Source organism: Physella acuta, unplaced genomic scaffold (assembly GCF_028476545.2).
Source record: "Physella acuta isolate Inbredline_101_S28 unplaced genomic scaffold, ASM2847654v3 ptg001465l, whole genome shotgun sequence".
NCBI classification, from domain to species: domain Eukaryota; kingdom Metazoa; phylum Mollusca; class Gastropoda; family Physidae; genus Physella; species Physella acuta.
In genome coordinates this window covers 255,048-271,116 of record NW_026732980.1, presented here as the reverse complement: position 1 = coordinate 271,116, position 16,069 = coordinate 255,048, and the positions used below count along the sequence as shown (strand labels likewise).

General features: G+C 32.8%; 1 protein-coding gene across 1 annotated transcript; it reads right to left on the bottom strand.

The window, feature by feature from the left end:
- Positions 1-7,516: 7,516 nt before the first annotated feature.
- On the bottom strand, positions 7,517-12,183 carry LOC131928116 (serine/threonine-protein phosphatase 6 regulatory ankyrin repeat subunit B-like). The gene is made up of 2 exons (XM_059284042.1): positions 7,677-12,183; positions 7,517-7,524 (listed from the first exon to the last, which is right to left on the bottom strand). The coding sequence occupies exons 1-2, from the start codon at positions 12,181-12,183 to the stop codon at positions 7,517-7,519; spliced, it is 4,515 nt and encodes a 1,504-aa protein (XP_059140025.1).
- Between the last annotated feature and the right edge of the window lie 3,886 nt (positions 12,184-16,069).

The window sequence follows — 16,069 nt, the reverse complement described above, 5'->3', positions numbered from 1 at the left end:
TAGACTTTTTAATTACCTTGTTTTTTCAATGTTTATATCCAAATATTGCATGCTTCTATATACATGTAAAATCCCTATACCGCTTTTGAGTGCTATTTTTAAATTGTTCATCACAAGCCACACATTTCATGAATTTCTCTTCCGCAAAGCATACTTTTTACATGCTAAAATATGACGCCCCTCAAAATGCTTTTTTATTATAAATTATGTACATTTAATTAGCTTTTCAAAAATAAAGCACGTTTAGTATTTCCTCGTTTTGTTTTAGATAATAAAACATGAATAAACATTAATAAATAGAATCACATAATGTGGCAGATGAAGTATAGTTCATCTAACGTATACAACTCGGCATTTAAAGGGATAGTGTAGTCAGCACTTTGATCAGTCGCCTTTACTTTTCCTATTATCATATTATCAGAGCTACGTAGAAGACTCATTCTGATTTGAAGCCGCATTCGAACTCGAGACTTTTGGGACTTTCCCATAAATCAATATAATTATGGATTACAATACTCAATAAACTGTACATGCTTATGTTGAAGAAAGTGTTGTACTTATTGTTTCAGTCATAAAAAGAAACAATAAACTAAACTTTTTATCTGTTGTAAGAATATTTCCTTGAACTGGAAACAGCGTGCTTTACACTTACAGTTTAAGTAAAGGATTGTGTCACGAGTAACGATGACATTTTCTGACAGTTAAGGGTTAATGATGGAATATACTGATGATTTCGACGATAATAAATCATTTTTTTCTCATTTTATATTTTTTAATTTCATTATTAGATAGTAAAACAAATTAGCTATCAGTTCCGAAACATTTAGAATTTCAAAACCAAAGGTATTCTTTTATTGTGTAGATAAAATTGATCCATTAAATATTGCACTATTATGCAGAAAGTGGCTATCTTTGAACTTGTATAACGTTTTATATTGCCTCATAAAATTAGATACGCTGCTCTTTTCATATGTTTTAAACCATGATAAATCAAAGATGCTTTCTAGAAAGTCAAATTTATCATCAAGCACCATACATCCGACTGTAAACGACAGATGTATTAACGAATATGACTTGTGATTCGTGTAGGGATTACCAACAACTAATTTAAAATATGTTATGGTTTGGTGAAAAGTAGGCCTATCTCAACCTTGCATATTTAAACATAACTCAAAATTAAATCGTAAAGTCATACAAGACTGAAACTTTTTACTTGCTTTTGTCATTTTACTATCTTTAATTTACGTGTGCTTTAAGTAAAATTGATGTAGCATCATCCGTATTTTTTCACATTGTTTTACGAAAACAATTACTTTAAATTATTTAAGCTAGCTGTCAAAATGAAATAAAGCTGTAATATGTTGACTACTATGAGGAATTCTAATCTAAAATCATGTTAGAATTATGTTTTGCGAGCAAAGTAATAGATGTTTGAAAATGTGGATATTTTCAAACCATTTCCTGGTTTTCATGGCAACCAGAACTACTGCAGGCAGCTTTATATTATTTTTGTCTATAGTTTATTAAAAAGCATTTTTTCAAAAAGTCTGATACGTGTTTGTTTTTGTTTTTTTTTTACATTGGCTTTGTGGTATCAACATTTATATCGAGAGCCAATGCTATTCTATTAAATTTTTTAATCATATTTTATCTTAAAATTTTTATCACGGGTGTTCTGAGATGGTTTAACTTCTACATGTAGTCTGGATATTATATATTAGATGATGAATTTTTTTCCTAGTATTTTTGCCTGACAAATTGTGTCAAAGACATCGATTAATATGTATGTTGTCATGTAACTTAAAATTGTTCATTTTTAATAAAAATAATTCACATGTAGGGCCTCTTCTTTTGCAGTTTATGGGCCTACTTACAGAATCCACTTGCGTGTCTTTTAAAATCCTGTGAAAAAGTTTAAAATCAATGTGTTACATTATTATCAAATATACACACAAATTATACATCTATTACACCTACACACAATTGGTTTACTGATCAGTACATCTAATAATATATTTGCTCTTGATCAAACGCAGTTTGCATCACGAAAGATATATTTGTCCTAAATAAAACTTATTCGATGTCTCTATTATGTATTTTTTGTGAAATTTATATTAATCATCTAATTTAGTTAAATATTATGTTACAACGAATTATCATCCAGCCTAGACCTACGTAAAATGTTTTTAAGAAATTGGTCCCGTAGAAATGATCATTTTTGAAAAATCGGAAGTAGCCTAAAGTACCACTATCAGTTACCGGAAATTATTAAACATTAGTAAACCAAAAGAATAGGATATTATACTCTTGTTAAAATGTAGTCAAACCTACATGACATGAAACGGTACCGAGTTATCGGTATTTAAAAAAAAACAAAAATAAAGTACCAATTTTGTTTGCTAGTTATCCAAGAATAAGTTCTTATTCTTATATATGAAATTGTGTCTACCTAACTGAAATAACACTCAAGTTATAGTGTTTACAAGGAAAGCGTACTACTTCACGTTTCCTGACATCGGTCAAAATGTAATACACAAATGCGCATATAAAGTATTCATTGCGTGTAAAATGTGTTACACCTAAGTGCAACAGTATTCTAGTTATTGAATTTGGTGAAAACGAAAGTAGTTTAAGTACCACTTTCGGAAACCGTTCAAAATTTGCCACAATACAGCAAGTTTGAGATAATAATTGTATATAACATTTCGTTAACATAACCGAAACGGTACTCAAGTTATCGTGTTCAACAATAGGCACACATACAAATAAAATTGCAAACCTAATTTTTTTTATAACTCAAGGACGAATAAAACGGCGTTTTTTTCACGATCACATTACATCATCTACACTTTATATAGAAAAATTTAAAAAATTGAAATATATTTGTCATATTCTCATTATTATAATGTGTACTTAATAGCTTACGTAGTAGCAAATACTTGTTGAAAAAGTTAAAAGGCTAAAAATGTGCGAGTTATGTTATCAATGTAAACATATTAGGCATGTAACGTGGTTTGGTTTATTAGCATCTATACTTTACCTAATTATCTTGTCAAACTGAACTGTTCTAGAAAGGGAAGTTGAGAATTTCTTTGGCCATTTCCCTACATAGATACAAATACAATATTTATTACATTTTCGGGGGGGGGGGGCGATTAGAATCAATACAATTTAGAAATTTGATTAGGAAATAATCATAATTTTGTGCTTTTATTTCACATGAAGAAAAACAACAAAAAACACGCCAATTAAAAAGATTATATTAGTTTAAAAAGAACATACTCATATTTATTCATCCACATATCTAAAACTAGATAAATGCCCCGTCAAAGGAGAAATACAACGGGCGCTAGCTTAACAGTTGTGTTTTTATCTCTAAATTGAAACCAAAACTAAATTCCCATACTCAACCTCAATTAGAACTGGAAATGAATTTTTTTTATTGAAAACGGATCTGTATCCCGAATCTGCATTTTAAACAGATCCAAACATATTACCCAAATACGAAAATTCATTCTGAAACGGGAGAAATGTAACAGAAAACAAAATTTCTTTGAAAATTGCTAGTTAACCAGAACGAGTATTTTATCCGGATCTTAAAAATTTAAACAAGATGGATGCGGAAATTTACACAGAACCCGTAATTTAATATGACAAAAAATTAATTTAAAGGGAAATTTATATGTAATCGACACTTTTACCGGATTCGTAAATTTAGCAGGACATCGAAATTTAGAACTTTAATATGTAAGAAATTTAACCAAAATGGAATTTTATGATAAAACGGCATTTAAACTAAAACCGGATATTAAAGGAAATACAATTTTAGCCTGACACGAAATTAGAAAGCGGAAAGATTATGGTTTACGTTAATGTTGAGGGCTATGGCAAGGGGTCGTGCTAGGGCTAGGGCTAGGGCTAGGGCTAGGGCTAGGGCTAGGGCTAGGTCTAGGGCTAGGGCTAAGGCTAGGGCTGGGGCTAGGGCTGGGGTTATGTTGATTTCCTATGGAATCGCCCCGCCGCCTTGTCAAATACATGTTTTAAAATGTTATCTAAAAAAACATATTCTATTTATTTATACGAGCTGATCCGCGATGTAAGCACACGCCGCTATTTAGTTGTTTATTTTTCACTTTTCAGTAATTCGTGATTTGTGAATTCGACTTTATCCTCTCTTTCCCCCCCCCCCCCCCACCTCCTCCCGCTTCGCCCCACCACCCCCTTCCCCGTGAAATCAGCCGTCTATGACGACAGTTTACAGACGTCAATGAAAAGATCAAGCAAAACTTCTTTACTCATTCATTTCAAACTGTCCACACTCTAAATTATCTGCCCCTAATAGCCGTTATATTGTAAACATTCGGGGTGAACCACAACTCACCAGACTGGTGGGTGGTAGCGATGTGCCTAGGGGGCGGGGTAGGAACGGCTAAGCCTTTACTGGGTGGTGTCACGGATAGTCCCCATGTAGATAACTATATATATATATATATATATATATATATATATATATATATATATATATATATATATATATATATATATATCTAATAATTAAAGCTTAGTTCTGTATGTAACGCATTTGTTTGTCGTTGGTCTTGGGTGGATTTAAGTGTTAGACAATTATCGTGCGCATTTGTCTAAATTTATGAGTTAAAAAATTACTATTGAAAGTGTTGGGAAATAATTTTCATTTTTCAAATTATAGTAACAATTGGCGGCATGTTCATTAAACACAAGTTTTAAAAAAATATCAACTTTTACAAAAATTCTAATTATTTCTTTATTTAGTCCTATAGCACTTACTTCCCTTTGATAAATTAGGAAAACACAATTACTTCCCTTTATAAAACCATTGCATTTTGTGGAAAAGAATTTACTTTTTAATTACTTTGTTTTGGTGTTGGGAAAAAAAAATTACATAATTAGCGGGGATTGATCAAGTGCAAATGTTGTAGGTATTTTACGGATAAGCTTGGAGTATTATAATTGTTCATTAAATTGAAACAGGCGCGTTCGTTAAAGTGAGTGCAAAAGACTATGAATAAGTTGGGGTACTATAGTCGTTCATTAAGCTAAAACAGGTGATTCCGCCCCGGGCGTTTATGTTCGCGTTAGTGTTTTCTTGGTGTTTAGGTGGGTTTGCGTTAGTGGTTGCGTTTTGATTTGGTTCGTTTTTGTTCTTTCTTTTTTCGTTTTTGTTTGTGTTTTTTTGTTTGGGTTTGTATTTGTGTTTTTGGTTGGTTTTGCGTTTGGATTTGGTTTGTTTTCGTTTGCTTTTTCGTTGTTTTTTTTTGTGTTGGTGTTGGTGTTTGTGGTTGGGTTTGTTGTTAGGTTTTTGTTTTCGTATGCTTTTTTGTTTGTTTTTTCTTTGTGTTTGTATTGGTGTTTGTGGTTGTGGTTGGGTTTGTTGTTAGGTTTTTGTTTTCGTTTGTATTTGTAATTGTGTTAGCGTTATGTTTGCGTTTTGTTGTTTTGGTTGGTTGTGGTTTGGGTGGGCAATGCCGGGTTGATGATGATTACTAACCACACAGGTAATGGTCTTTAACAGAAAGGTTTTTCACAGAAGCCAGAGCAGGGCCTGGCCGGGACGGCTAGTATATATATATATATATATATATATATATATATATATATATATATATATATATATATATATATATATTGTTTTCGTCTGTAATTATTTGTCATAAGTTATATTGAATGTGTATAGAAATATGAATATATTGGAATAGTGTGGTTAGCATAGTGCTTATCCGCCTTTACTTTCTATAACGTGACTTAGGTCACAGCTATATTAACTTTAATAATTTCTATTGATTTGAACCCACTTCCCCACTCGTGGTTTTCGGTTTAACAGCCTAAATGCCTATTATTCCAGAACATAAAGAATATAAATTCCAGCTGATAGTTGAAACAGATTTTCTAATTAGTTAATATTATGATATACAAGCGTCTATATATCTTTGTAAAATGGGTTAAAACATCTCTATATATTAAATTAACTATAAAAAAAACACAAGCAAAATAAAAACGTTCACAGTTAAACGGAAAACGAAACTTTCCACAACCGTGACGTCAAATGGATCATAAAGGAAATTTTCTAAACGAAACAAAATAACATGATAAAATCTAAAGCACAAAATTAAAATGACGTCATTTAATCTAGAGTAAACATAGGATTAAAAAGCTGTTCCCCTCATCCCCCCCCCCCCCCCCCCTGAACGAAATATATCGAACATATGGACTTTTACCAGTTTCAGCCCCATACCCCGAAAAAAGTCACAAAGAAACACTAGATCACAGAAAAATTGTCTATCTTTAGTGTGTTGGATCTACAGACATTTTTCTCCCCAGGGGTGCGGAGAGGTTACTTGAAATTTTCGTGGGATGGGCGGAAACTGGTAAAACTATATTTTATATATATATATATATATATATATATATATATATATATATATATATATATATATATATATATTTATTTATTTATTTATTTTTGAGGGCGGTAGACGTTCTACTTCACCCCTCGAAGAGTTGCCTAAAAGAAACTCTGAATTCGACCATATTAATAGTGGTATTATAGATAACGTTTAATCTAAATTAGAAACAAATTGTTTATTAAGCGTGTTATTTAAAAAAATGCATATCCATAGACTTCTAGTTTTCCCTTACGTTTTGTTTATGTAGGCAATAGAAGTAGACAAAGAGGCTTTATGGCTATTTGTGGCTAGTACATAATCTTTTAGTTAAACGTTTGTCAAAACATTCTACTTTAATTTCTATTTAAGCTACTAAAGTAACACAAAGATTGTTTGATTTTATTAGGACACTAGCTATTTATTATTTTTTATATTTGTTTTTAAGAAATATGTAAGTATATTCTCCGTCAAATTATTAGGCATAAGTTTCAGCTGACATTTACATGCTTTTTATTTATTTACCTCTATAGGTTTCGATAGTTTTAACAAACCAATGAATAAACCCCCTGGAACCCCCCCCCCCCCCCCCCACAGCAACATAAACCATCAGGACAAAAAAAACCGCGATATAAACCCCCTGGAAAAAATAACCCAATTGAGGTGTATACAGATGATGAGAACTAAAAATAATAATTAAAACAAAACAAACAGTATCAAAAAACTGTTTTATTTTAACTTTAAATGGTGAGCTTATTAAAACTTTTAACACTGTAGAAATTCGATAGCTGCTATCAGTATATTTTTTTTCTGTAAGTTGATTATCCGAACTCAGGAGTTTAGTGTTCCTTTGATATGCTCTACAATGTAAATACTACGAACGGTTCTCTCTCTGTAAACACTAAGAACTGACATTAATTGAAAATAATAAAAAAAAAGAATACATACCACTAAGAAGAACTTTATTGTAAAGTAAATGAAAACAAATATCCACATTTTTATAATATTTGATTTTTTCAACGTCAATTAGTGCAGCGAATGTCTTGATCGAGATTGGGTTCTTACTGACACACAGTTCGAATGCATTTCTCCCTTCATTATCCGTCTGTTGGATATTACACCCTACTGTAAGTAAAAACTTAACAGTTTTTGTATGACCCATAAAACTGACTTCCATTAATGCATTTCTTTTAAATGTATTTACCAAATTAATATCAGCGCCTTTCTCAATAAGAAATTTAACAACATCTGTGTGACCTCCCCATGCAGCTTTAAGTAAAGCGTTATATCCATTATTATTTACTTCAGTCAGGCTTGCTTTGTGTTGTAAAAGTAATTCAACAGTGCTAAGGTGTCCAGCATTACAAGCCATTAATAAAGCACTATTTCCATCATCATCCGACTGTTGGATATTGAAATCTTGTGTTAGTAAAAATTCGACAGTTTTTGTATGTCCCATAAAACTGGCTTCCATTAATGCATTTCTTTTAAATGTATTGACCCAATTAATATCAGCGCCTTTCTCAATAAGAAATTTAACAACATCTGTGTGACCGCCCCATGCAGCTCTTAGTAAAGCGTTGTATCCATTAGTATTTACTTCAGTCAGGCTTGCTTTGTGTTGTAAAAGTAATTCAACAGTGTTTATGTGTCCAGCTTGACAGGAAAGCAATAACGCTGTGTCACCATACACAGCTTTTTGTTCAATATTAAAATCTTGTATTAGTAAAAATTTGACAGTGTCTGTATGACCCATAAAACTGGCTTCCATTAATGCATTTCTTTTAAATGTATTGACCCAATTAATATCAGCGCCTTTCTCAATAACAAATTTAACAACATCTGTGTGACCGCCCCATGCAGCTTTAAGTAGAGCGTTATATCCATCAATATATACTTCAGTCAGACTTGCTTTATGTTGCAAAAGTAATTCAACAGTACTGAGGTGTCCAGCTTCACAAGCCAATAATAACACACTGTTTCCTTTATTATCCGTCTGTTGAATATTGAAATCATGCGTTAGTAAAAATTCCACAGTTTTTGCATGTCCTTTAAAACTGGCTTCCATTAATGCATTTCTTTTAAATGTATTGACCCAATTAATATCAGCGCCTTTCTGAATAAGAAATTTGACAACATCTATGTGACCACCCCATGCAGCTCTTAGCAAAGCGTTATATCCTTCATTATCTACTTCAGTCAGACTTGCTTTATGTTGTAAAAGTAACTCAACAGTGCTAATGTGTCCAGCTTGACAGGCAAGCAATAACGCTGTGTCACCATACACAGCTTTTTGTTCTATATTAAAATCTTGTGTTAGTAAAAATTCGACAGTTTTTGTATGTCCCAAAAAGCTGGCTTCCATTAATGCATTTCTTTTAAATGTATTTACCAAATTAATATCAGCGCCTTTCTCAATAAGAAATTTAACAACATCTGTGTGACCTCCCCATGCAGCTTTAAGTAAAGCGTTATATCCATTATTATTTACTTCAGTCAGGCTTGCTTTGTGTTGTAAAAGTAATTCAACAGTGCTGAGGTGTCCAGCATTACAAGCCATTAATAAAGCACTATTTCCATCATCATCCGACTGTTGGATTTTGAAATCTTGTGTTAGTAAAAATTCGACAGTTTTTGTATGTCCCATAAAACTGGCTTCCATTAATGCATTTCTTTTAAATGTATTGACCAAATTAATATCAGCGCCTTTCTCAATAAGAAATTTAACAACATCTGTGTGACCGCCCCATGCAGCTCTTAGTAAAGCGTTGTATCCATTATTATTTACTTCAGTCAGGCTTGCTTTGTGTTGTAAAAGTAATTCAACAGTGCTAATGTGTCCAACTTGACAGGAAAGCAATAACGCTGTGTCACCATTCACAGCTTTTTGTTCAATATTAAAATCTTGTGTTAGTAAAAATTTGACAGTGTCTGTATGACCCATAAAACTGGCTTCCATTAATGCATTTCTTTTAAATGTATTGACCCAATTAATATCAGCGCCTTTCTCAATAACAAATTTAACAACATCTGTGTGACCGCCCCATGCAGCTTTAAGTAGAGCGTTATATCCATCAATATATACTTCAGTCAGACTTGCTTTATGTTGCAAAAGTAATTCAACAGTACTGAGGTGTCCAGCTTCACAAGCCAATAATAACACACTGTTTCCTTTATTATCCGTCTGTTGAATATTGAAATCATGCGTTAGTAAAAATTCCACAGTTTTTGCATGTCCTTTAAAACTGGCTTCCATTAATGCATTTCTTTTAAATGTATTGACCCAATTAATATCAGCGCCTTTCTCAATAAGAAATTTGACAACATCTATGTGACCACCCCATGCAGCTCTTAGCAAAGCGTTATATCCTTCATTATCTACTTCAGTCAGACTTGCTTTATGTTGCAAAAGTAATTCAACAGTACTGAGGTGTCCAGCTTCACAAGCCAATAATAACACACTGTTTCCTTTATTATCCGTCTGTTGAATATTGAAATTAAGTGTTAGTAAACATTCCACAGTTTTTGCATGTCCTTTAAAACTGGCTTCCATTAATGCATTTCTTTTAAATGTATTGACCCAATTAATATAAGCGCCTTTCTCAATAAGAAATTTAACAACATCTGTGTGACCGCTCCCTGCAGCTCTTAGTAAAGCGTTATATCCTTCATTATCTACTTCAGTCAGACTTGCTTTATGTTGTAAAAGTAACTCAACAGTGCTAATGTGTCCAGCTTGACAGGCAAGCAATAACGCTGTGTCACCATTCACAGCTTTTTGTTCTATATTAAAATCTTGTGTTAGTAAAAATTCGACAGTTTTTGTATGTCCCATAAAGCTGGCTTCCATTAATGCATTTCTTTTAAATGTATTAACCAAATTAATATCAGCGCCTTTCTCAATAAGAAATTTATCAGCTTCTGTGTGACCGCCCCATGCAGCTCTTAGTAATGTGTTATATCCATTATTTACTTCAGTAAGACTGGCTATGTGTTGTAAAAGTAAATCAGCTGTACTTAGGTGTCCCGCTTTACAAGCCAATATTAACGCACTATCTCCATCATTATCCGTCTGTTGGATATTAAAATCTTGTGTTAGTAAAAATTCGACGGTTTTTGTATTTCCATTAAAACTGGCTTCCATTAATGCATTTCTTTTAAATGTATTTACCCAATTAATATCAGCGCCTTTCTCAATAAGAAATTTAACAACATCTGTGTGACCGCCCCATGCAGCGTATATTAAAGCGTTATATCCATTATTATTTACTTCAGTCAGACTTGCTTTATGTTGTAAAAGTAATTCAACAGTACTGAGGTGTCCAGCTTCACAAGCCAATAATAACGCACTGTTTCCATTATTATCCGTCTGTTGGATATTAAAATCGTGTGTTAGTAAAAATTCGACAGTTTTTGTATGACCCATAAAACTGGCTTCCATTAATGCATTTCTTTTAAATGTATTGACCAAATTAATATCAGCGCCTTTCTCAATAAGAAATTTAACAACATTTGTGTGACCGCCCCATGCAGCTATTAGTAAAGCGTTATATCCTTTATTATTTACTTCAGTCAGACTTGCTTTATGTTGTAAAAGTAATTCAACAGTGCTGATGTGTCCAGCTTCACAAGCCAATAATAACGCACTGTTTCCATTATTATCCGTCTGTTGGATATTAAAATCTTGTGTTAGTAAAAATTCGACAGTTTTTGTATGTCCCTTAAAACTGGCTTCCATTAATGCATTTCTTTTAAATGTATTGATACAATTAATATCAACGCCTTTCTCAATAAGAAATTTAACAACATCTGTGTGACCTTTACATGCAGCTCTTAGTAAAGCGTTATATCCTTTATTATTTATTTCAGTCAGACTTGCTTTATGTTGTAAAAGTAATTCAACAGTACTGAGGTGTTCAGCTTCACAGGCAAGCAATAACGCTGTGTAACCATTCACTGTTTTGTGTTCAATATTAAAATCGTGTGTTAGTAAAAATTCGACAGTTTTTGTATGTCCCTTAAAACTCGCTTCCATTAATGCATTACTTGTAAATTTATTGACCCAATTAATATCAGCGCCTTTCTCAATAAGAAATTTAACAACATCTGTGTGACCGCCCCATGCAGCTATTAGTAAAGCGTTATATCCTTTATTATTTACTTCAGTCAGACTTGCTTTATGTTGTAAAAGTAATTCAACAGTATTGAGGTGTCCATGTGCACAAGCCATTAATAACGCACTATATCCATCATTATCTGTCTGTTGAATATTGAAATCATGTGTCAGTAAAAATTCGACAGTTTTTGTATGTCCCATAAAACTGGCTTCCATTAATGCATTTCTTTTAAATTTATGTACCCAATTAATATCAGCGCCTTTCTCAATAAGAAATTTAACAACATCTGTGTGACCTTGCCATGCAGCTTGTAGTAAAGCGTTATATTCGTTATTGTCTACTTCAGTCAGACTTGCTTTATGTTGTAAAAGTAATTCAACAGTACTGAGGTGTCCAGCTTTACAAGCCAATAATAACGCACTATTTCCATCATTATCCCTCTGTTGGATATTAAAATCTTGTGTCAGTAAAAATTCGACAGTTTTTGTATGTCCCATAAAACTGGCTTCCATTAATGCATTTCTTTTAAATGTATTGACCCAATTAATATCAGCGCCTTTCTCAATAAGAAATTTAACATCTTCAGTCTGACCACTACACGCAGGACGGACTAAAGCGTTATGTCGTTTATTGTCTTCTTCTGTCATACTTGCTTTATTCTCAAGTACTGACGTGTCCAGCTTCACAGGCCAATAATAAACACAATATTTCTTTTAGTATCCGTCTCTTTGTTATTACAATCTTGTGTCGATTAACATTTTAAGTCTCTGTATTTCCAATTAAACAAGCTTCCATGAATGCATTTATGAAATATGTAATAATCGCAATATCTGCACTTTCTAAATTAGGAATTTACAACGCGTGTATAACCTCTAGAAGAAGCACTATTTGATGCGTTGTTTCTATCATTTTTCAACATATGTTAAAACATTTTTTGTTTCAAATAGAATTTCTTACTTTGAAAAGTCGTCAATTTTCAAATTCCCGTCATTTTTGCTTGCATTATTTTAATTAAAGAAACGTTTTGAATACAAATTAATAGAGAGTGTTACACGTTCTTTTTACGCACTTCTAATCTGAAAATGGAAAAAAAAATAGTATATATATTTCGAACATACTTTTAAAAATATTTGTTGTTTTTTTTTGTATTATCACATTTTATTTTAAATTAACAATTAATTTCCTGCTAACAGTTTTAATACCCTTATGATAGATTATAAATATCTAACAATGTCTCTCTCCCTTCCTGTTCTCGCTACCCCACAGGTAACGGTACACACCTGGACCTGAGTCCAGCGGTATCGTAAGGCTGACCGGGCCTCGACCTCGGACTGCGGTCATTAGAGCCAAACCTAAGTCATGTGACGAGTAGGGTAGGGACACCACAGTCCGGTCATTCTAACTTCTCCCCTCTTCGGAGGTTTACGTTTCTTTTGGTGCTGAGGTACTTGCCATAGCAAAATTATACATATTTTGGTTCCGCGGCACTTGTTCCTCACGGAGAAATTTATCTTACTTTTTGGCAGCGTGTGTAGAGGATTGTGTGGCTTCATTTGAAGGTAATAGAAAATCTAATTTTTTATACTGTACTGTTGTGTAAATATGGAAAATGTATAAATGTATGTATGAATAACAAGAATAATTTACTAACGTTTTTATAGTAAGTCAGGCTAATTTGATATTGTAAATGTAATATTATATTTGAAACATTGTATGTTTCCGAATTAATGTGTAGATCACTCAGATGTTTGGACGTTTGTAAATTATATTTTACAAAATGCCAACATAGGGCTTTAACCCCTTAATGCCTGAGTTATGTTTCAAGCGTGTAAACAATTATTTATACTTATTTTCTCTCATCATACTGACACTGAATTTGAGGTATATAGTTGGACTAGGACTAACAGCAGATACACATATTTTTAAGGCTTTATCATATTCTCAAATCACACACATAAACAAACTCACAATAACACATGAAAAACAAATGCTCTAAAATAAAATGAAATTGAGATTGGGTGTAACTGTACTAAAACTGTATGCTGATATGGCTAAACATTAAAGCCAGAGTGCTCATTTAAAGAAATAAATAATACCTTTTCGATTGAGTCCATTGATAGATGTACGTTCTATAATAGAAGACCTATGTTCAATTTCTATCATTGAGTGCCCAGGCACATTTTAATTTTTTTGGTTCCACTTTAAAGTCATAATGATGCGCGGACCTTTGACCACAGGTGCTTAAACCATAGGGGGATTGACCACAGGTGGTTTGACCACAGAGGGACTTTGACCATAGGGGCTTTGACCATAGGGGCTTTGGCAACAGCGGGGCTTTAGTCATAACGGGGCTTTGACCATAGGGGCTTTGACCACAGGGGGTTTGAACACAGGTGTTTTCTAAGCAGAGGGTCTTTGATCACAGGTGGTTTGTCCAATGCAGGCGTTTAATACCAAGTGCTTTGTCCATATAATATGGTACGGATTAATTTAAAAATATGCGACTGAAATACACAAGATTGGCGATGGTGTGGCACGAACAAATTACATTTGTGAAGGATGGCATTACAGTCTTTAGTCTCCGCTCCAATGTAGTCACCAAGCAATGTGGCGTTTTCTTGAAGGTCTACAGATGGACTGCACACGGCAAAAGACAACTTTCTTAAAAGGTGTCGCAGGAGCAAGCTACCCAGCTGAGAAGCTATACAGAATGTTGCACGAAACATTATAACGAACTGTTCGGACATATGGTCACAAAGATGTTAACCATACAAGTATTACTTCTATGACTATGCTGTTGGCATGATTTTTTTATCCTTAATGTGTGATATGTATTTTTAGGCACATCTACATTATTTATTTGTGAAACTTTTTATGTCTCATTATTTGTGTTCCATTTATTCTTTAAAAAATCTATGACGCCTAGCACTAGCCTTCATGTGGAGACTAAATTATCGTTATTGACTTTTTTAAATACATGTTAATTTTAATTAAAGGACTATCAGGAAACATGTATAAAATCGTATGAAATGTACAATAAATTTAAATCAAATAACAGTTTCTAATTTATATTTTAAAATTTATATTATGGTTAACCCCCATTTGTGGTTAAAGCCCCACTTTGGTCAAACCCCCTATGGACAAAGCCCCTATGGTCAAACCCCCTAATAAAAAATAGATTTGGGAGTTCCCAATAATGAATATACTACGAGGAAGTAAAATACGCCATCTTTAAAACAAAAGTTGCTATAAATTATTATATTATTATCAATTGGGATAATGTATGCTGTAAAACTTTAAACAAAGTTTAGTTTATATAATAACTCATGCAGTTAAATACAACACACTATTAAACTATTCTATCAAAAACCCGTAAAGTGATATGTCATGGATACATTTTTACAGTCTAATATTAAATAATATTTGACTCATTACTCTGATAACTTTTGCTATCAAGTATTCATACCATTGATAAAGACAAGATTATACTGTATTAGATGTTTAAGAAGAATTATTTCTTACCGATTGTGAAAATAAATAATTTTACTGGTGTACAAACTACCATAGACTTATGCAAAAGAGAGTTTAGCTTAAATTGCTGCTCACTCTTTACTCACTTGACATCTTGGGTTTGCCGGATATTATATCTATTCGGAAGTTGTGTTATTAAAATTTTTAGGTTAGGGGTCATCCATAAATGACGTCACATTCGTAGGGGGGAGGGCAATGTTAGAAAACGAATTTTAGACGTTATTTTGCGTTTTAGATAACTGTTTTAGTTTCTAATGGATACCTTTACTTATATTTAGGAAGAGGCCCACGCTTTTCTTTATAGTTATTTAAATAATAGTCTATAATTTATTTTCTACTTTTTTGTGCATTAGTACACACAAGCTTGTTATTAAAACGTTATTTATGAATTTTTTTAGTACTTTACATGCTTTTATTTACAATAGAGTGTCATGACTAAAACCATTGCGCGCCTATTGAACGTGATAACGCGTGTGGAGTAGTTTTATAGAAATGCCTACTGATTTGGTCCAAATTTTCATTAATTCAAAAAAAATTAATTAGGCATCCAATTAAGTCAAATTTAATGTCAGGATGCATTGTTTTTATGTCTTGACCCACGTCCCAACTAGGAACCCTATCTGTCAGTTAGAAGTGCCTGCTATTTCACACGACCGTTTCGATCTAGACTGACGACTGACAAACAGAGGAAGCAAGTTAAGGGGATATGCGCGACAAATATGGGCTGTCAATAAAATGTAATTTAAAACAGTAGTGTTCAACAAATAAAATCTTCCTATACACACACACACACAATATTAAGGAATAAGACAACCCACACAATTTGTGGTTTTGAATTTAATTCTGAAAATATAAGACGGGAGGCAACATCAAACTCCTGTCATAAGTTGTATTTATTTGGTTGTTTCCCTTTACAACATGCTTACAAATTAAAAGCCTGATACTGATATTTTAAGAACCGGGAAAATAAAATCCAGATTTATTTCAAAAAGGTTTATGTGT

What these genes read in the sequence shown, in the direction of transcription:
- LOC131928116 (XM_059284042.1), bottom strand. Translation starts at nt 12,183, where the DNA reads ATGACAGAAGAAGACAATAAACGACATAACGCTTTAGTCCGTCCTGCG.